Source organism: Diadema antillarum, unplaced genomic scaffold (genome assembly GCF_040938485.1).
Source record: "Diadema antillarum isolate AM-2024a unplaced genomic scaffold, OU_Dant_1.0 seq00000953_RagTag, whole genome shotgun sequence".
NCBI lineage: Eukaryota > Metazoa > Echinodermata > Echinoidea > Diadematoida > Diadematidae > Diadema > Diadema antillarum.
This window is the reverse complement of record NW_027271801.1, coordinates 1,389,450-1,412,848: the sequence shown is the minus strand read 5'-3', so window position 1 is coordinate 1,412,848 and position 23,399 is coordinate 1,389,450. Positions and strand designations below refer to the sequence as shown.

Sequence of the window (23,399 nt, the reverse complement as noted above, 5' to 3'; positions counted from 1 at the left end):
AGAGCTCAGAACCAACCCCAAACACTCCAAACTTATCATTGAGCACCTTTCATTCACAATTTGTCCACCAGTTAACCACATGGGAATCATGATCACCCGAGCTCATGAACTGTCATTTTTCTATAGAAAAAAAAAAAGAGCAAGCATAGCACTTTCTCAGCTTTGATCAACTTAGGCGCATTTACCAGACAAGCATCAATGAACATGCACATGCACAAAACTTACATAAAAGAGAATAAAGATACAAGCTAGGAGGTATAAAAAGTCTTTACTTCTTTATATAGCAAATAAGCTTTCCAAAATTAATGTTCAATTCATCACTTGCCAATCATATCACATTACATTTACATCCAGCTGCCCATACATTTATAACTCATCTTTACTTCTCGGAGTCAAGCGTTAGTCCATGCTGACAACTTTGTCTCACCTCACGGTGTCCTCCAACCCAAATTAAGAACATAAAACCTATCACCATAATTAATTTCTCCTCAATTTTAAAAAAAAAAGAAGAAAAGCATATAAAAACCCAACACGTTTCTGGTAGTAACACCTGTTAAAATTCACATAATCAATGATAGGTTCAATACCACTTTTGGAATGGCAGATTTTCTTTTTCTTTCACATCACATGCAGAGCAATATGTCTGTCACATGACCATAACACTGGACGAGGACAGTCTGTAACCACTTGCAACAGCACCAAACCCACTTGGAGAAATTTGAGAACATGATGTCTGAACATCCTTCCTATCACTACCAGACCTTCCATCTCTCCCTCTTTGTAGGTGTACAGTGTGGCTTTGTCATGGACAAACAAATCCTGCGTGAAATCTCACCTTACCGTTATACAGAAAGAAGAAAAAGAAAAACAAGTTGGACAGGACAGTTTTGAAGTGTACAGAAAGGACCACAATTCCAGACATTGGAGAGTATGTGCTGTTTCCACATAGAAAGTTTCTACATTTTCAAATGGAACAGTTCATACGACAAATTTACAAATCTTGATTTTAGTCTCTCTCTTCTTTTTTTTTTTTTGAGCATTCTTCGCCATTTCCAAGCTACAACTGCGAGCTTTTGAAGCTTCACGCACACACACTACTGCAGAAGTAGTCCAGTCCGTGCAATAAGCAACAAAGTCCCAGTGGTGAGCCACGAGGGGTGCGGGTTTAAAGTACCAGTTTCTTGGGCTGCTCCCAGTTGAATTCCGAGCGGCCAAAGTGCCCAAATGTGGCAGTCTTCCTGTAGATGGGTTTCTTGAGATCCAGAGCCCTGTGGAGGTAATTGGAGGACACACAATCATCAATCATCTTTTTGTACAAACACGGAGGCTCAGAGTGAAAACGGTAACAGTGGGAGCAGAAATATATATCAGCACATCCTTGTTGCTCTGAAGAGTTATTCAAAATTTGATATACAGGGCAAAATCCAAATCAGGATGTGTATGATGGACACTCTATGTGGACAGCAAACATATATCCATTTGAAAATCTGATTTTCAAACATACAAAACAAAATAAGTTGAGTAACAGCTGGGAGTTTTGCATGGCCTCCTTCAAAACTGATTCAGAAATGATTTTCTGAGACATGACATACAACATAATAAAATTGTAAACTGGATACTATGTCAACTATCATAATAAAACACTAAACATTTCATAACATTCTTAGATCAGTCTGTTTAAAGGAACATTCAATTTTTTTCTCTTATCTATCAATTTATCATCACAAAAGAAAGAAAAATCTGACAAACACAAATGATGATAGAATTTGAGCACACTTCTGCAGTAAAGTTTTCTCTAATTGGTAAATACAACGGATTTACTCACTTTACAATTGCACCAGGTCGGAGGTCAAAGTTTGCTTTGACTATGCGCAGAAGTTCCTTCTCAGAATACTCAGAGGTGCCATAGTGGAATACAGAGATGGAGAGAGGCTCCGATATACCAATGGCGTATGCAACCTGGAGGACAAGATAAAAACCAGCGACAGAACAAATTTAGAACTTGAGGATTGCATACTTTCAATAAATGTTACTGGCTAGATATCACAGACTATATTCCCTTGTGCTGTTACACAGAAGCAAAGCAATGATGACTTGTGGCTAGTTTGACTAATGACCAGTTTGAATACAGTGGCTCACCTGGACTAGGACTCGTTTGCAGAGGCCACTCTTGACCAGCGACTTGGCCACCCACCGTGCCGCGTAGGCAGCGGACCTGTCCACCTTTGAGAAGTCCTTGCCCGAAAAGGCCCCGCCACCATGGGCACCCCATCCACCGTAAGTGTCCACAATGATCTTGCGGCCCGTGAGGCCGGCATCACCCTTGGGCCCACCGATGAGGAAGGAGCCGGACGGATTCAGATGGTAAACTGTGTTCTCATCTAGATACTTCTTGGGGATGACCACATCAATGCATTGCTCCCTAATCAGCTTTTGTAGATCAGGCAGAGTAATGTCCGGAGAGTGCTGCGTTGAGACGACGACTGTGTGGACACGCACAGGTACACAAGCTCCGCGGTCCATCTTGTACTCGATTGTGACCTAGAATGGAAACAGAGGATGACATAGCTGCATGAAGTTAAATTAGATTCAGGGTCAACAGCTTAGAGATAAGGATGCGGATACATAATGCTCCACATGGAGTTTGATTTTATTCATTTGTGTTTCAGTGTTCCTCTCAATCATATTTGCTCATTGCCTTCTTTGGATTTGGTGTCTCCAGCAGTTAAGTTCGCACCAACAATCCATCACTTGCTTTATTCTACTGGACTACAATTTACAAGTGGTCAGTTATATTCTCAACCTATTACAGGCGGGATAAAAGATCAATCAATGATTTGACTCAAGCCTCTGTCCTTCCTGTGCTTTGTGAATAGATTAGCACAGAGATCCCCTAATCCCATCACCATGGCCTTCCAGTTGGACTGAAGCATTGTGCTTCACCCGAGTGAGCTTGCTAATCTACCACTAGGTCAAGCTTGGATGCATTACTAAAGGTGGATGAAAAAGCTTGCAGAGTCAAGATGAGTGCCTGGGCATACGTATTATGAAGAAGGATGCTGAGTGCCTGGGCACATTGACAGGGATGCCAACCTTGTAAATAGCACTGCACTATTCTGATGGCTAAAAAGGTATATCTTTTGTGAAAAAAAAAACAGTTTGTTTACTTTCCCTGCCATAGACATGTGCAGTAATAAAATTTGGGAAAATAGAATTTACCACCAAATCTGCAGTATTCTTGGCAAAAACACAAAAACAAAAAACAAAACAAAACACACAAAATACTGGGAAAACGTATAAGTTGGCATCTCTTCATAAAGACGTAAGAATAACGAGGGGAAACAAATGCCAGAGAGGCCGGAGGATAGGGGATGGTCAAGTCACCTGGGATTTGCAGTCAGGCCGCAGCCTTCTGTCTCCAGCCTTGCGGAGGTCAGCCAATCTTTTTGTGATAGCGTGGGCGAGGACCACTGTCAGGGGCATACACTCTTCTGTCTCATCCGAGGCGTACCCAAACATGAGCCCCTGGGTGGAGGAACAAGAGGGGGGGGGGGGGGGGTTAGCAACCAATGACAGATTATTAAACGACTTACAAAAGGGCAGGCGGTGTCTCTTCTTGATCTCAAGTAAAGTATTGATAATACCTTGTTACACTTTAGAAACAATGCCTAAAATTCCAGGCGTCATAAATTCAATATGTGTATGCATGTGAAGGACAAGACAGGAGACCTTCACACAGGATTATCGAATTTTATGTTCTGTATTTACACGGCCTCAAAAATGTTCACACAATCACAAAAGAAGAGCTTGCAGTAGAGTCTACTCACTTCAAAACATTGTTAACACCTTGATGCATCTGAGAAACACATACTGAAATTCTAGCCATCATAACATCACTGAAATAATAAACCATATCTATTCAGCATATATCATAAAATACAAATAAATGTCTCAATGCACACTGAAAAGGGAAAATGCAGAATTGAAGGAAAATAGACATGAGCAAAATGAAAAAGTGACAAAACTTTGATAAACAGCAGAGGGCCTAATCCACTGTCAAATTAAAGAAACACATTTTCAAAGGACTCTTAAACTAATCTACTGTATCAGTCTGCCTGAGATGCCTAGGTAATTGTTTCATAACTCTGTAGCTGCCAGTTGGAAAGCTCTTGCAATGTAAAACTTTGTAGATATTCTGGGGCTAGCTAAATTGACTGTATATGAAGAACAGACAAAAGACCTTGAAGCAGGGTATCTGCATTGCATGTTCTTTATCTAGACAGCCTCAACAAACTTTCACATTTTAACCTTGTCTAAATCCAGGCTGATTCACTTAGATATTAGCCTACGTCAATCAAACCAATTCATTTTGTCTGTGTAAATGGTCAAATGCATTGTAAAAGGTATGAAACTAGACTTTAGGATCTATTGACATATTTTCTTGCCAAGGACTACATTTGAGGCATTTAAATGTTGCATTATACAAAAGATGAACTGTTGATCTCTTCTCCCAGAAGTATGATGTTAAGTTATGCACTGCAGCATCTGTCATTAAATGGTCACCAAAGAGTCAAGACAGCTAGTATTTTTAGCCACTTTATTTCTCAATGACACAGATCACTTATTGTTTTCTGGTGGATAGGCTCCAGGGCAAACAACACTAGATAATAAAATGAATGATTACATAATAGGCATCTGTGTTCATTATCAGGCCTTTATCCGGTCACAATCGGACTGGGCTGACCTCTTATCGTTTCATAAGCCAAGAAAATTAAAAGATTATACATCTTAAAGTTTGCGTGGACAAGACACTGGGCCAAACAGAGGAATTACCCAACCCCACCACCTACCTGATCTCCTGCTCCAATGTCGTCATCAGCCTTGCCCACGTGGACGGTGCTGGCAATCTCTTGAGCCTGCTGTTCAATGGCTACCAGCACGTTGCAGGTGTCATAGTCAAATCCTGCATTTGTACAGATACAGCTTGGTTTATTCTCGCATTCTTGCATTCACTACCAATGAATAAGTGTACACAGAACTACCAAATACTTCCATGAAAACTTAGAAATGGTCTTCCATCATCATACAGCAATTAAAAAAAAAAAAATGTTCCACCTTTTTTTTTTCTTTAGGCAGGACAGTCTTACAGTGGAAAAGTGAGTTGACAAGGCAAAACATTTCACTACAAATGTGAAACCATAGAAATACTGCAGGGATGACTGTCAAACTTGCTTCTTCCACTCAGAAGCAAAAGGAAATATCTATTGCTATCCACCAGTGTACATCTGGATCTATGTCTATTTATACTGTAAAACATGATATATTCGCGGCATGAAATTTTCGCGAATTGGAGCCGACGGCCTTTTTTGCGGCATGAAATTTTCGTGAATTGCCACTGGCAATCAATGCATATAGTGCAGACAAGAACTTTCGCATGCATTTCAATTTCGGGAATCTTGACGCTCGCGAAATTCGCAAAATCAAAATGCACGCGAACATTCCTCATTTTACAGTAGTACATTACAAAACTGGGTGGACAGAAACATCTTACCCTGAGATGAATCATCGTAGCCGATTTCTTTGATGGCATCACGTACGATGGTCTGGTAATCCACGTGAGCGTTGGATGTGACCTCGCCAAACACCATGATCATGCCTGTCTTTGAGGCACATTCTGGCAATGGGAGTATACAGAAAACCAGGAAAATAAAGCATTACGATTCTCGTATAAACAATGAATAAACATTTGGGCAGGTTTTAAACAAATCTAACAGGCAACTCCCAATTCATTTCACTAGCCCAATTTCAGTTACCCTGTGTGGGGAAATTCACAGTTCAAAAAAGCTGTTGCAATTTATGAATGCACTGACACATTTAGTTTTGTGGTTTCATGCTGCTGGAGTAAGAAGAAATCACAAATTCTCCGGAAATATCTAAAACAAGAGAGTCATAGAGCACCACGCGGCCGCTGCAGCTCTTGTTTACTATCCCTTTCTGGAATGACATTTTGGGAAGGGTGAGTGACTATACACAGATCAATCAGATTGAAATGAAGTCTGTGATTAAATGCCATCCACTTTTGTTCAAAGCATTGCATCATCTGAAACTCTCTGATTGATTATCAATGGGTATGCTAAAAGGATGATGAAAGTGCGACCAGCTGCATTTATACCACAGGAAGTTTGGGGAGAAAAAAACAAACTCACACGCACACACATGAAATAAATGCAACAGATCATGCTGATCTTCAGCTGATAGAATTTAAAGTCATCTTACAAGGGAATGATGTCCGTACATTTTACAGTGGGTGTATCACGGGCCTATTTCACAAAGTGACTTGGTATTATTTGTAGTCTTCATAGGAGAAAAATGAAAGGCTGAATACTGATGGGTTGTTGTCCAGCTTGTGCAAGTTTAAAACAGACTCTGCGACAGATGCTTTTTGATCTACATCATGTCTGACCAATCCATAATGGCTTACTTTTTCTTTTCTGTTTTTTTTTTTTTAACACAATAAAGCTTTTGAAAAAAGACAACAAAATAATGCCAACTCCAGTGATCAGGGTGAATACCTTCATTTGGAATCATAAAATTTCTGATACTTATCAATTGTTGATACCCATGGGTGATTCACTTCGTGTGTAGTGAGGTTTTATCAAGAAACTACAGTTGTAAGCCAACTTACAGCTGTGGACATTGCTTTGATGTCAAATGTTCTAGCAAGCAAGTTTTATAATAATTTTATTATAAACAAGCTTTGAGATGAGATTGGTTATTACCAAGTTTATGGAGATAAGCTATTTTCTTCTTATTATTATTATCTACTTATTTATTTATTGTGACTGTCATAAAGACCTGGCTTGCAACATCACATAGGTTCAAAGGTTCACTTACTCTGGTCATGAAATAAATATAGTGTGTGATGGCAGTATTTCTGAAATTATGCCACATGAAGGAAAACAAAGAGAAATTCTAGCAGCAGCACACTTGGTGCAGGGACATTAAAAAGTCCCAAAGCAAATAAATACGGAAAGTCCACTAGAGTATTCTATCTAGGACGAGATGACAGTATGATCTGAACAATGCCTTGATCATTCATATTACATCCATGAATATACGCCTATCTTTTTTTTGTTTTAAAGTACAGAAATACGACCTCATACAAGCCAGATAAAAGACATAGTTGACTGGACTTACCACATGCAACCTTGGCATTTGGGTCGACAGCTAGATGGGCATCCAACACGGCATCGCTAACTTGATCACAGATTTTGTCTAAATGTTGGAGAGGAAATACAAAGGAAGGCAACAGAAAGGTTGAGTCAGTATAACTTGAGAGCACTGGTTGGTATCATCCACAAAATTCAAGGTAAAACCAAATTTGTAAAGAATTCAAATTGCAGGCAGTAGTGAATGTCATGGACATTATGAATTCACATAATTTCGATATCTCATATATCTAAAACTTTATATTCAGTATTGAAGAGATTCAATCAACACAGTATTTACATTTGTAGGTACTTGATCCTGTACTAAGGTAAACTGGAAATGAACATTAGCTCTGCTACATGTTTGTAAGAGACACTACATAGACAAGATATATGAAAAAGGTAAACCTATACACAGACACACATACAGATACATACCCTGGTATGCATACATGTATCAATGTATGTGTGTAATTATGTTCTATTATATAAAATAGACACACACTTACATCCAAACACATGTAAGCACACACACATACAGTAGATTCATTTAGCAAAGTTGAACATATGGCTTTTGTCTGCCCTTTTCTCTCTCTGAGAACAGTGTCAATATGAAAAAAAAAAAAATACATGACACCATCAGACAGCTTGCCCCCTCCCCCTCTTCACGCTGAGAGTACAGGTGTTGCATCATTCTCGAAGGCTTGTGAATTTGTAGTTATGATCTAGAACACTATGGACCATAAGAATACATGGGACAAGGTTAAAATAAATGGAGGACTGTGAATATATGTGTAATACAAATCTATGGATACAAAGAGAATTGCGGCAAAATTTGAGTGCATTAGTACCAAGATGTGGTTCAATTTCAATTCAGAGGAAAGTCCACACACAAACCCTGATTTGTTATATGATAGTTTGAGACGATTACGTTTTTACATTTTCAGAATCAATCAATTTTCAACAGCTGTGAACAGAACGCAGTGATACAGTTTTTCAACACACTGCTTCATCAACTTGTATCTGTGAAAAATGATACTACCTTAAAACAGTAAAACAATTATGTTGGTGCTACTGACTAGCACTGAGTTTTCAGTTTAAATATCAAAGTGCAGATCAAATTGAAACAAAAGTCTAACATACACTGATTACGTGTGTCAGCAGTAACACCTGCATAGTCATAAAATAACCAAGCAAGCACGACAGAGCACTTGAGCCTCAAATCACAGAATTCCATGAAGCTCCTTTCCATAAGTTGGTTTGTGGGGTATATAAGGCCTACATGTACATACTGAAGTTTCAGTAATAGAAAGAGTCAAAAAGACATAGAAATAATTTACATCAATTGAAGCATGACACTGCACTTGTGTGTATAATGACCGGTCAGGGAATAAACAGCACACAATAATTGCAATTCTTGTGTACCACCTATTACGTAGAGAAACTTGAATGCCTACTGGGAGGAATTTGACTCCTGGCCAGTGTTTTGTATTTACGTTGCTGTGCTTTATATTTACTCACTCACTGGTGGGGCAGAAATGCCTCAGTGACTTGCAGAAAGAAAAGTCTACGCATTTTATGTTGTTTCATTGTTTTTTGGGGTGTGTGTGTTCTTGTTTTTTTTTTTCCATGAAAGCTTGAAATGAATAAGAAGCAATTCATATGAACTGATCCCAAGCATTTTCATGGTCTCTGCACACACATCTGGCTTCAGCTCATTCATCTTTCTCTCTTTTACCAGAGAGCTCACACATATTCCATCTAGGTGTAAAGGTTAGACTGCCATATACAGTATGCACTCAATCTGCAAGCATATTAAACTGATTTGGCAGAAATTCATTTGTGATTGAATGTCATCTGGTCCTGCAACACATTGATTACCTTCACCTAATAGGTTTTAATCAATTCTTTGATAGCTTTATCTAAAAGGTTTACCAATCCTTCTTATATATTTCTAATAGGACAAAAAATATCCAGGTGCAGCTGTATGATACACATCGGCTGCCTGTTTAAATGTGGGCGTTTCCCTCATAAGCTGCCTCTGCAAAGTGATAATTTGTACAACTTCTTATGGACGCCCCTGAATACCTGGGGATCAAACACTGAGCCAACCTCCTACCCACAGAGTACTTCTATAGGATGAAATCTTACACAACATAACCTTCAACACATACATTGAGCGTGTTTCTACTGAGAGCACCTCACATCCCTGGCATCGCCACGAATTTTGTCCAACGCAGCACCTCGTATTTTACGACCACTCGAGCTGTTTCTACTGAGCGATAAAATGCGAGGTGATGCAAAGGTGACGTGCAAATGCGGCGATTCCGGAAGTCAGGTATTTTTAAGTCACAGATTGGGTCACGCGCGCACTGCCTGACAATATAAAATGAAATACTAAGTAACGCGGTGTAAAATCAAAGTAAGTGATGAGGGCTTAGTAATGCAATAAGTTAGGCTGTTAATCATGCGAACAATAGACGATGAATGCCACAATTCACATGTAACGTAACGTATAGGGCCTATAACACGTACACAAGCGAGTTGGTACAAACAAATGATGCGAACACGGTCGCTGTGTGTACACACGTATTTTGTACACATGTGTCGAAGGAGTGAGTGCGATGAACCAATTGAAAAGTGCGGGGGAAAATTCTAGACGTCCGATACACCACGAATTTCGCCACCCGGTGTGTTTCTACTGAGAATCGTCCTTCGCGTCACCACGCATCGACCACCTCAATAGATGGATGACGGAGCACCTCGCATCACCCGGCATCGGCCACTACCCGATCTGTTTCTACTGAGGAAAAATTCGAGGTGTCACCACGCATCGGCCGGTATCGGCCGGCATCGGCCGGTATCACCACACATCGGCTGGCATCACCTCGAATTTTCGTCGCTCAGTAGAAACATGCTCATTGTAAGAAGAGGTTTGCGGTACACCATGTACAGTTGTACCACAAACCTCTCCCTACATTTGTATGTTAATTTCATCACCGCACAATCCTTCAAAGATTATAATCCTACACAACATTAACATTTTGAAGGAGGCATGTTCCCTAGTATGTTTCTTAAAAAATAATGATGTATCATACTCACATGATTACATGTGTACACATTAACATTTTAACACTAAAGTAATGAACAGATGAAAAAATGTGCCCCCAATAAAAGGGAAAAAGAAAAAAAGAGAGGAAAAAAACAAACAAACAAACGAACATGTGATAAAACACCAGTTGGGCTTTGATGGGAATACTGAAACTTTATTACTACAAGGGATCACGTTAAGTACTGGTATGCAATTCGCTAAGGGACGGCAACCTTTTTCCATGTTCACAGTCAGCGAGAGGTCATATACGTTGTGTGTAATAACCATGCTAATCATATTGTCTTCTATGTATACAAGACTGAATCTGAGGGCAATGTATGCCATCATGACCCATCCCTAAATTTACACGTGTAACCATAATTGAGCAGCATGTCTACGGTGAAACTACAGAATGAGATCCCAGGCAGCTGGGTGAAAAAAAAAGAAAAAGAAAAGAAGAAGCATACTTGTAGAGTTTGCTCTTCTGCTTTGTTTTTGTAGGCACAAGCCAGATGGATCCTTTTCTTCAATAGAACTGCTTTGCAAAGAAGTGAATAAGCTTTAAAGTTTGCTGCATATTTACTAGTGCGTACTTGCAAATGGCCATTCTCATTTCCAATAGATTGAACAGTGCTCTACCTTCTCTTTGAACTGATGGAAACAAGATATAGGATAAACTTGCCTAAAATACTTCAGCATTTGCTCTGCATGATACATCCATACTGAAACACAACTGACCAGCTGTTGGTGTTGGCACCACGGACAAATATGGAATATTAACTGAATGAACAGAAAAACCAGCAAAATCCTCCTGACACATCTGGTTAAGCAGTTCTCGTCATACACCTGACACATTTTGCTACTCGGGTTCCACAAAGTGACATCAAAGTCAATGATTATATAATGTAAAAAAGGAACAACAATTTTATTTTTGAGGTATACGTACAATGTACAGTATACTGTATTATACTTTTCATCTTATTTACTTTCAGTGCATGCAGGAACTTTGGCATTGACATTAGCAAACAGAAGCACTTAGAATGAGTACTGCAGTGCAGTGCCGGAAACAACCCTCCCCCCCCCCCCCACCATTCTCCATTGCCATAATGAGCTATTGGCAAATGTATGACTAAAAAATACCCATGCAGGTGTCTGTCACAGGTATTTCTCAGTAGCTGCGTTCAGGGGGGTGTTTCATCAACGTTTGTCAGCGCTGACAATTTCAGCAAAATCCTTGGTTTTGATTGGCTGAGATGCTCTGGTCACTGACTGTTACTATGGTGATTAAAGTTGTCAGCGCTGACAAACGTTGATGAAACACCCCCCAGACGGAGGCAGTTTTGGTCGGAGTAACTTCGGAGGAAGGGTCGGAGGAAGCTTGGTTAGAGGAAGGTCGGAGGAAAGGTCGCAGTAGTGCCCGTTTGAACAAGGTCGTGGTAACTTCCTCCGGTCGGGAACTTACCACGACCTCTTCCTGCAACTAAGATACTCCTGAGTTTTTTCCGGAGTTTCTCTCTACCACAACTAGCCGGTCATAGTAAATTGCCCATACGGACAAGCCCTCGGAAGATCTATGACCTTAAACCTTATACGAATTAGGTTAAACTGCAAAGTCAAATGCGAGTAAACACGCATGTGCAGTACAATTCTAACCTATTCGAACGTGACAGAGAAGCTAACGCCCAGAAATTCTCATCAACAAGAATGGAGAAGATAAATGCCGCTGGTGAAAAACAATGGTATGGTTGACGTGCGGCGCTACCACTTTGGGAAGTTACACCGACCCTCCACGGTGATCCCCACGTGGTAAATTGGTCGGAGTTTCTTCCAACTACCGTGTGGCCACAGGGTTGTGGTAAGATAAGCATAAATTTGAATTCTAATTGCTGCGCCATGAAATTTTACTCCGACTAGAAATACAATGTAAGTCTGAACATGGCTTGAATCTGAGTATAAGCATTTTATAACTGAAAGATTGTGGCTCCATAAGTAATCTACATCTTCAAAAATCATATATATGATATTTAGATATATTCTTAAAGACTAACTTTTTGTACACAATCATGGAAACACAAAGGCCCGAATTCACGAAGGTGGTACAAATGAAACCGTGGTTTAAACCATGGACAAAAACCATGGAGCGCCAAGTGTCGCACGGAATATTTCGTTATGAAATTGGTCATCTCGTCAACAAAACGATCGTTTCGTTAACGAAATTATCATTTCGTGAACGAAATGTTCATACAGTTACAAAATGTTGTCATTTCGTTACAAAATAATCATTTCATCAACGAAATGACTGATTTCGTAACGAAATATTCCGCGCGATACTTGGCGCTCCATGGTTTTTGTCCATGGTTTAAACCACGGTTTCATTTGTACCACCTTTGTGAATTCGGGCCAAGGAGTGCATGACTTGACGATTTAGTTGTGTGGTAGACTATCTTATTCATTACAGAAGAATGACTTGACTTTCAAATTATGAAAGACTAAACAGTACACCATTCAGTTCTCTGCACTTGACTCTGATTCAGACATAATTATGTACATAAAGCCTGGTATACATCATCCACACAAATTTGCCAGTCATACCTTATTTGCTCTGTGGGACATATGGAGTGAGCAGGTTTGCAATTCATCACCAATTATTGCATCATTTCTAGTGAACAATCAACAATGGACATTCAGCGATTCTTAACAAGATATTGCTGTCCATTATACTGAACATTCATCACAAATGATTAACTACCCGGTATTCTTCATTCATACACGTCCAGCATAACCATCATCATATTTTGTTTTGGTAATTGGTAAAATTTCATATGGCCTAAAAATGTAATATTCTATAAAGCACTCATAATTTGGCCTCCATGGTAACGAAGCACCTTTTTGCCTGAAGAAGATTGATGTGTGTTGTGCAATGCACCTACAAAAAAAAAAAAAAATTGCCAGTTCTGGGGTAAAAAAAACAAACAATCAAACAAAACACTTAAGGCAATTTTAGCCTAAAGCAGATTACCCAGTTGCCCAGTTTTTGTGGATTACAAGCACAAATCTATTTGTGAATATGATGGTAATTTGTCATATTATTGGACATTAACTATTCTAACCAATTCTAATACAAGCAAGTTGTGACTTTTTTTTTTGGGGGGGGGGGGGTGGCAGGTCTCCATTACAACTAAAAAAATATAATATGTGGAACGTGCATCATTTTGCAAAGTACTGGACCATGGACCCATAGTCTGACATGATATTTCTGAATAGAGAAGTGAAGTGCGCAGTAACTTTACTTGCTTTTACCACTATCAGTACAGCTTGTATTACCTTTTGCTAGCTCAGCAAGTTCCTTCTTATTTCTTTTCCTAATGAGTATCATTATGAGCTAATATCAATGCTAATATGCATGGGCTCAAAGTTTATGTCCTGTCCTCAACGTTGATTGATTTGTGCTGAATCGGCATTTTCCTTCTCTCTCCCTCTATCGCTCATAACATTTAGCACAATGTCAATATCCTCAATGAGCTCATTCTTAGAGCAACTTTGCACATAGTTAACAAAATTATTAAAAAGCTCTTCCTGCTTAACAGTTAAAAAGGAGGGCAATTGGGTGAACAGTATACAAATCATGAATACTTCTGAGTGCAATGGACAGAATATTTCATGTGAAAAATGAAAAAGTCCATTCAATAAAATATTCCATCCATTGCATGAATGAAAAATATTTTTTATTTGTTTATATAACACCTAAAACTAGATTCTTATCAGTAATGTTTCATAGACTTTAAAAACAAGAGACAATGTGCGAGATCTGAGATGGCCGCTTCGGACAAGTTTGACTGTACTCATTTGATATTATCTATTGGCCAATGATAACGATTTATACTGCAGCTGTTACATAACTTATCCTCAATATTTTTGGTTAGGTAAATAAATAGTCACTTGAAAACATAATTTTAAAACTTGCTTATTATATAATCAATAACAGAACAGAAATCTAGAAATGGGCATGAAAATCATGCTGTCAACACCGACAGTTTCGTGAAGAACATACATATTTTGGGGCTCCCTGCCCTTTGTCAAGTGATTTTGATCCTGAGAGAACAATAACTGTATTGTGTAACAATGGACAGACACTTAGAAAAATATACGTCCCAGGGCTGAAAAAAGACAAGAAAGAAGCTTGCTCTTTGATATCAAGCAGTTAATTCTTATTCCAAACTAATCATGAAGAATTGTCCCCTGCAGATTACAATTGATTGCAAGGCTAATGAACAGGCCCTGTGCATTTACACGTTATCACAATCGCAGTATACGGTGAAACAAATATACCAATGCCTAATCCTATGGGTGGGGAAAAATGCTGACACAGCAAGTTTCAGCTTGGAGTCTTTGCAGGATTTTGCCCTGCAATCAAACAAACACACCACTGTAGCCTGACAATCCTGTCATTTACCGACATGCACACAATGACAATCTTAATATAGCTACAGCTGTGACAATGAAGTGAACAGAAGGTGCCTTTCATCGAGGACTAATGCTATCATAAACCTTATTTTGCTTTAAAAAAAAAAAAAGCGGTGGTCAGCTGCAAAGGTTAAAAAACTATCAAAGATACCTGGTTGATCAATAACTTGGGCTATCAGCACTATTTAGGCATCTTTTCAAACAATGATCTAGTGATGTACAAAATCAACATCCTATATGCTTTGACCTTTGGTTACCAACTGCCAGAAACCAGTTTGGCTTTGATTGGGTAAAAAGTTCCCAAGTCAAGGGGAAGGATGTGTTTAATGAGCAGCAATATGATAGCATTGTGTGTTCAGAGTGAATGAATATAATATGATGCCGAAGGACTAGAGTTTCTTGTTTGTACACAGTCATAAAAGCTTGGGAGGGGGGGGGGGGGAGTTTGTTCCAGCAAGATAAAAGGCCTGTTTGTTTTAAAACACAGCTGAAGCAACTTCACATCTAACTGAAACTTTTTAAAGAGAGTGCACATGTATTCCACCTACCTGTGACTACCTGAGCAGAAGCAGATCCGACCCCCTTGTGGAACACAAGTTTCTTACTTTTATGATGTTCTATGTCTAGGGCTTACCAACAGCGGAATACCAATCTTTTGCTAGGATTTTGCGCCACTCTTTTTCGGCACTCACATGCATCCTTCCAGGTTTTGTTTTGTTTTGTTTTAGTTGCTACTTTGGTCAAAATGTCTGCGCCCTACACAGCCAGTTCAGAGTTGGCAAAAGTTGTTTCTAGATACATTTGTAGTTCCTACTTTCCATTCACAGGCCTGCCTGCATCAAGAAATTGTGGGGCTGCCATTACATGGCTCCGGGAACACAGTGCTGTTATTCAGACAGCATCAAACACAGGTACATAGAACTGTACCTGTCTGGGGATCCACATCCAGAGGTGGGACACTGAGAACACAATTTATTATCTATACTACATACAAAGTAGGAGGGACAAGGTAGAAGGTCGGTGTACTTTGGTTGCTGCATGACTGCTGCCATAGAGACTGAAATTACAGTGACTTTGTATAATTGCTGCAGTGCCCATTTCATAAAGTCTAAGGATTGGTAACACATAACTCAATATCAAAGCTACTGTATGATGATGGGAATGTCTGGAAATTGCCGTTAGCCGTGACGAGTGTCGGTTTTTAAATATAACTTTTAAGAATGAATAGTACAATGTATTTCACAATATAGGCCTTTAATATACACTTCACGAAAAACCATTCTATAGCTGTTCAATTTGCTTTCAAGAACAAGCCATGGAAGGAGAATTTTCCCCCTTGTCTTGTGAAAATGTAATGATTTCTACTTTGGAGACAAAACAGGCCACTTGTGTTTACTGGCAGCAATATTTCTGCCAGTAGAAAAAAAATATAAGTAAACAAAACACTGTGAAATATACCACAAACACTGTGAAATATACCACATACACAGAAATTCCTTCAATTCAGGTAAAACTTCAAATGAATGGCCAAATCCTTCTCTGACTCTGCCAAGTGTCCCTCTAGTCATGCCTGTAATGGCTGACAACCACTGCAACTGTATCACCACTGTCACAATTGAGGAAAACTTTATGAACCTTCAACAATTACTTTGCAAATTTTGATTACTAAAATACATACCAGTGATTTACAAATTGCCCTATATCAACATAAATAAGCACTGAATTGATCAGTGTTTTTTTTTAGTAGTAGCCAAGGCTGCACACTGGCACTGGTCCGACGGTCCCTGACCAGTGAAAATCAGTGTCGGACCAGTAACTTTTTCAGGAATTAGCCAGTGAAAAATGGAGAAACCTACTGGACCAACCGACGGGTCGGACCAGTAGAAGAAATGGGTTAGTGTGCAGCCCTGTAGTAGCCATGATAAAAAAAATCATGGGCGTACATACTCAAACTGAAGCAGGATTCGAACCTACGACCTTCTCGAATCATGCTCGAGCATGTACGCCCATGATTTTTTAATCATGATTTCTTAGTCATGGTACTACTAAAACACTGATAAATTCAGTGCTTATTTACGTTGATGTAGGGCAATTTGTCAATCAGTTGCAATGAAAATATCTCGACGGAAGAATTTAATGAATTTGAATACATATCAGGTTGTAATGAGAAAAAAAAGCTTTATAACTGATAAATGCTTGAATGCTACATATTTACAATATTCAGTGACCCCTCACGTACCAGATAATGTAAGAATTACACAGCATGTGAAAAAGCCCTTTCTTTGTTTGCGGGTACCGTACCTTTTTCTCGCTTTGAGTGTCAAAAGGGGAAAACATAATGCTTGTAAAGTTCCCAATCTTTTACATCAAAATAAACCTGGGGTAGTCAGGTAAGGATGATCTCAGTTGCTGCTTTGTACACAAGGGCCGGAATTCACGAAGGTGGTACAAATGAAACCATGGTTCAAACCATGGACAAAAACCATGGAGTGCCAAGTGTCCCACGGAATATTTTGTTACGAAATCAGTCATTTTGTCGATGAAATGATTATTATGTAACAAAATGACAACATTTTGTAACTAAATGAACATTTCGTCTACGAAATGATAATTTCGTTAACGAAACGGTCGTTTTGTCGACGAAATGATCAATTTCGAAACGAAATAATCTGTGCGACACTTGGTGCTCCATGGTTTTTGTCCATGGTTTAAACCATGGTTTCATTTGTATCACCTTCATGAATTCCGGCTATTATGGTTTGAAGTCCAAAAAAATCAAATGCACATAAATAAGTGTTACATGCGAGTGTGTAAGATCACCTCGATCATTACCATGTAGCGTATGGCCGGCTCACCAGTCACGGACCCTACCGCTAGCAACCAAATCTTTACATTTCAAAACATAAATATGATCCATCAAATTTCGGCAAATTTAAAGGGGAATTCCAGGCGATTTTTATAATTTCACATCATGGAATACATAAAGCAACAGCTCCATGTATAGATTTGTGGAATTTATTATGGTCCCTGAGCAGAGAAATCAATATTCTAAAAACCTGAAACAAGTTACACAGAACAGTGTTGATGATATAGGAGCCTCACATATTTCAGAAACGTAGCAATGGAGTACCATTACAATACCAAGTGCTTAACCAGTTCACCTGTGTAGAATTTATGCATGCTTTCTTCTTTTGTTCTGCTTCCCTGAGCCCCAACTCATGCATTCTTGTAGCGAGGCTGCCATGTCATCATCCTTGTTCATTGTGATTTTTTACAAATTTTGAAAACATTCTTATTCTTCACCCCAATCACTATAAATTCTGGAACTCTGTACCAAGTATGATCAATTTATAGTTGTTATGTGAAAGTCTGAAAATCATCCTGAGGTCTCCTTTAAAGTAGACTGTACATGTAGATCCTATACATGTACATGTTCATGTGTATCCAGGTACAACACACTTCTGCTGGGGGGGGGGGGGGGGGGGGCAATTTGTAACCACAATGTATAAACATACTACAGATGCTTGCAAAACATTTTAGGGATACATGTATTTCATGAATCACGGGCTGCATGGACTACTTTAACATTCTGGTGTACACATTGTGCAACAGTGAGTCTATTTGCATAAAAATCATCACACACCTCAATATGTGACAAAATTTTATGAAGCAAGCCGCCCATAATTTGAGCATATAAACACTGTCTAACATTTGACTGCTTGCTACGTGTATTCAAACTTTGGCATGAGAGGTCGAACCCTCCTTGGTGTAGGTTTTTAAATCTTTAAATGAAAAATAAAAGTGATTTAAACATTTGGTACTATGTGCAGATGATGCACTACAGCCATTAATTCAACTCATCTGTCAGTTGTAAATTGTGCAATTAGGCCAATATTCATAAAAGTATCAAAACCAAAGGGTAGCTAGATTGAGATATTTCATACATAATGGGTCTGAGGTACGTACAAACATAATTCGATTTCTGGCTGGCTGGTGTTTGGTTTCGAATGTGAATGGTAAACATACAGGACTGCTGAGTTGCCGCGACTTTCTGTAGTGACGGCTGTGTAAATTTGTGGTGTGCACAGTACAGTACAATGATGCTTATAGTCTACATAGATTTCTAACTAACAAGAAGGGATGGTAGAATCTAGTATTGGTAGAGCTGAAGTCCAGGATTCAGCTTTAAATGACGTTTTCTGAGATATTTAGAAACCACTCTACAATTAAGTACAAAATTCAATTCTAGGGGAAATTTGATGAAAATTGGTTTAGAAATGACGGATATAGGCTCCCTAGATCTATACAAAATCAAAGATAAACAAAGACTGAAAGAGATCCTGATAAAATTAAATCATAAAAGTCATGGCCTGTCAGAGATTGTCACAGTCACATTTCATTTGGATTGCTTTTTTGGATGTCTCAGCCATTTCAAATACCCCTTTTAAGAATTACATGTTCTTTCATATTTCAGAAGAGCACTAATTGTGATATCGGTCCCCTCTACTAGTCTTAGCTCTTGTCTGCGAGTGCATCTTCACTACGATATGTGCAAAGTCTATGGAGGCGGAGGTGGATAGCAGTCACCAGCTTAGACAGAAAGATCCGTCTGTCCAGAGGACTCTTTTATATTTTGCCATTAACGCTGTCCTCCGTAGACAGACGGAAGGTACCAGTACCCATTGCTGTGTGGATATTCTTAACCACTGTCTCTATGGAAAATTGGGTGAGGTACCTCACCCTTCTCGATTGCGTCTAATTCACGGCCCTAGGTCGGCAAATTTAAGCTTGTAAATCAACTATTCAAGAATAGACTACACTCACCAGATTAATGAATAATCCAACATTTCGGTAGAATGTTCAACGTAAAACACACTTTAACCAGCCCGTCGCGTCGTTGTTTGAATGTAAAAAAGCTGTCTGAAATTTGGTTTATCGGAACGTTTGATCTGTGCGCAATGCTCCACACAGGAGCTGGGATCATTGACTTCGGTCTGTATACGGAGGGGATCCGTGAAGCCAGACGCAGTCTCCACGGAACATTCCCCGACGGACAGATACAGACCGATCTTTCGGTCAATCACCAGCTGTGACCTAACAACTAACGTTAGCTATTTTGGTATAGATCTAGCTATGATGAGTGACAATGACAATGTGACAAATGAATGGCAGTGCACCAGTGAATGGAGTGGTGGACTTTTTCAGGATAATGCCCTGAAATTTATAAAGCATAACTGTGTATAAATCTAGAACCTCTAACTGTTATTAATAACCCATTAATAAATTGGGTTATTAATGGGCTAAAAAGCTCCCTAAACCCTGCCACACTTGCAATCTATCTACGTGAAGATGGAGGTGTGGCACTTCAAGGTAAATTCATAATCAAGGCCTCTCCAAGAAGAGCATGGCAGTTGCACATATACCATCTCAGTAACTTTCATGTTTTTGTATTACGCCGCCGCGCCGCGAGGCTACGTCTAGCGTCTCGCTCGTGTGAAACAGGATGATGTAAACAGAGGGAGCTAGCTCGCTCGCTTGATAAAGCGTACCCGGCGTGCACTACAATGCCGCGAAGTTTGCATTGCCCATAGACGACGGCCAAAGCAGACTACCAGACGACGCGTGAGCAAATTGTGGCTGCAAAATTTGTGATTAATTACCTGGGTGACCTTCTCCTACGGATTCAGACGTGAACAAGAAAGTATCCCCTTCAGCAACCGACGAAATGTGATTTTGGTGAGCCATCTTTCAAAATACGGTCAGTTCCCGCACGAGGACAATACGAACGTGGTTTCCCTTTCGCTGATTTTGAGAGAAAGAGACCGATGGATCGAAGCACCACTATTTTGTAGGGACGGACGCGGCCGACGCTGCGCGAGGGATACGCTCGCTAACCGTGTGTAAGACCTCGACTGGATTGCGTGCTGATGCAGTGGAGCATGCGGTTTAGCTGGCCTGGGTATGTATTAGATACTGAGTACAAGGGTCGGGAGACGAGGTTGTTGGGAGGGCGGGCGGGCACGTGCTGCTACTTTCAGTACAAAATTGTACTTGTACTCCTATCAACTCGCGCGCGCGAAACCGGAGAGCTAGCTGCAGCCAAAGCGCACGCAAACATGAAAAACAGCCATGATCGTTTGTGACAAAAATAATCACCGCTGCATCTGAATTTGTTACGTTTCCATTCATTCATTAGAATACAACAGAATTGTCCTAAAATTTTACCACTTTCGCAATGATGCGCCTCTGCAAATAGTGAGGGGAATTCTATCAGCTGCACGAAGTGTAACATTAGATCAAAGGAATGATCTCATACTGTATTTTGCGTGCAAACCAATGAGACAGAGAGCTGTGATGCTGTGTGTGACGCCAAGCAATGATTACGATCCATAAAAAAGAAGATAGGGATTAACTCCAAAATTCCAAAACTGTGAATAGTTTTTTTTTTTTTTCGATGTCCCTGAACATAGGCGCCGGAAGTGGGGGGGGGGGGGGGGGGGGGCGGCCGCCCCCCCCCCCCAATCCAAAAAGTGGGGGGGGGGGGGGGAAACGCATTTTTGCCCCCCCCCCAAAAAAAAGCCTCCCCCCCCCCAAAAAAAAAAAAAAAAAAAGAAGAAAAAAAAATAATAAAAATAGATGAATAAACAAAGAAAATAAAATAAATATGTATATATATGAATAAAAGGGGAAAATATGGCTAAAAACGGCAGCTTTTGGACTGTAAAATGTCAAAATTTTCAAGCTCGCTCGCTTCGCTCGCTCGCATCCAGCAGTTGAGCCCGGTGCGCCTCCCCCTTAATTTCTAAAGCGAAAAACATAGCTACGACGGCAGTTGTTGGCCTCTAGAATGTCAAAATTTTCAAGCTCGCTCGCTTCGCTCGCTCGCATGCCATTCTCCTAATGTTGCTGACAGTAATTGCCAGTAGTTGCGCCCGATGCCCCCACCCCTTAATTTCCAAAGCGACAGATAAACATAGCTACAAACGGGGGTTTTGGGACTGTCAAATGTCAAAATTTTCAACCTCGCTCGCTTTGCTCGCTCGCATTGAATCCTTATGCCATTCAGCTGCCAGTAATTGCCAGCAGTTGCGCCCGATGCGCCCCCATTAATTTCCAAAGTGAAAGATATAGCTACAAACCCCAGTTTTGGGACTGTAGAATGTCAAAATTTTCAAGCTTGCTTGCTTCGCTCGATCGCATTGAATCGTTATGCCATTCTCCTAATGTTGCTGCCAATAATTGCCAGCAGTTGCGCCCGATGCGCCCCCATTTATTTCCAAAGCGAAATATATAGCTACAATTAAAACTCCAGTTTTGGAACTGTATAGAATATCAAAATTAGTATATAATTTTTCGATCGTTTCACACCGTCATTCCATAATCCATGTAAGGAAAACTTACAATGTTCCTCAATGACTGCGTTGTTGAATCTATCACATTCCGTCATGACGTATAGTCCCATTATTGCTCACGCACAAGCATACAGACCGTCAAAATTACTTAATGGTTCCCCCCCCCCATGTTTCGACCCACCGTACGCCACTTTACATATATATATATATATATGTAGAATATATATAACTATATTATATATATATATATATATAGAGAGAGAGAGAGAGAGAGAATATTATATATATATATATACATATATATATATATATATATATATATATATATATATAGAATATAATAGATGTGTGTGTGTGTGTGTATGTGTATATTGTGTAACATACTAGTATGCTTGAGCCCCCTCCAATGTTTGCCCCCCCCCCCCCCCCCCCCCAATCCAAAACTGCTTCCGGCGCGCCTGTCCCTGAATATTACTAGTTTTGTCTGATTTGTATGTCTTATTTTAGTTTTTTTTTTCTTTTTTTGTTGGTTGGTTGTTGGTGTTGTTTTTTTTTTGCCTATACTCCTTGAAATGCACCATCTCAAAATTGTTTTAAGATAAGACTCAAGAAAAAGTTGTATTCATGCATAGGTAGTTCATAGTGAGGGCTGCTAAATTTCTCTTGATTATCCTAAAATGAAATACATGTACATGTATGTACAATGTTGCCTTGGTTGTTTCAGTATTACAAGTGTATATATTCTTAGGTTCTCTTTACCTCTCCTGTATTTTTTTCTTTCTTCTCTTTTTCCTTCTTCCTATCTGTTTCCCTCCTGCATCCCTAGCTTTAGTCTCTTGTGTATTTGTACTTCGTCTTGTAAATATGTAAAAAAAAATATTAAAAAAAAATGTCTTTTTAGCTATGTTTCAATCAGATTCAACTACATTTTCAAATGTTAAAGGTGCACTCACTTCAAGCTGTGCGTTGTCACCTCCAGTTTGTCATTACCGAATTGTTACTGTTGTTACACGAATTGATCTGGAAATACATGTTCTATTGAATTGAATTGAATTGATCCAAATTGGGTAAAGTACCCATAAAAGAAAAAAATGTCATATACGAATCAAGCAAAGAAAGAACCAGGAGACAAAATCAACAGAGACAGACAATTTAACAGAAGAGGCAGGTGAAACACAGAAAGAACTATTATTTTGCCTTTGACAGTGATTAGGTCCTATATACTTACTATAGTATACGGATTTTTTTTTTTTTACCGGATTGAAGTATTATTCAGTATATTAC

At 39.5% G+C, this 23,399-nt stretch overlaps 1 protein-coding gene across 1 annotated transcript; it reads right to left on the bottom strand.

Annotated features, from left to right (window-relative positions):
• Positions 1–1,039: 1,039 nt before the first annotated feature.
• LOC139741778 (S-adenosylmethionine synthase-like) lies at positions 1,040–20,564 on the bottom strand. Its single transcript, XM_071652368.1, has 8 exons — positions 20,424–20,564; positions 7,198–7,275; positions 5,552–5,674; positions 4,851–4,963; positions 3,385–3,525; positions 2,140–2,541; positions 1,826–1,959; positions 1,040–1,268 (listed from the first exon to the last, which is right to left on the bottom strand). Exons 1-8 carry the CDS (start codon positions 20,506–20,508, stop codon positions 1,166–1,168), a joined length of 1,179 nt encoding a protein of 392 aa, XP_071508469.1. The 5' UTR covers positions 20,509–20,564; the 3' UTR covers positions 1,040–1,165.
• Positions 20,565–23,399: the final 2,835 nt, after the last annotated feature.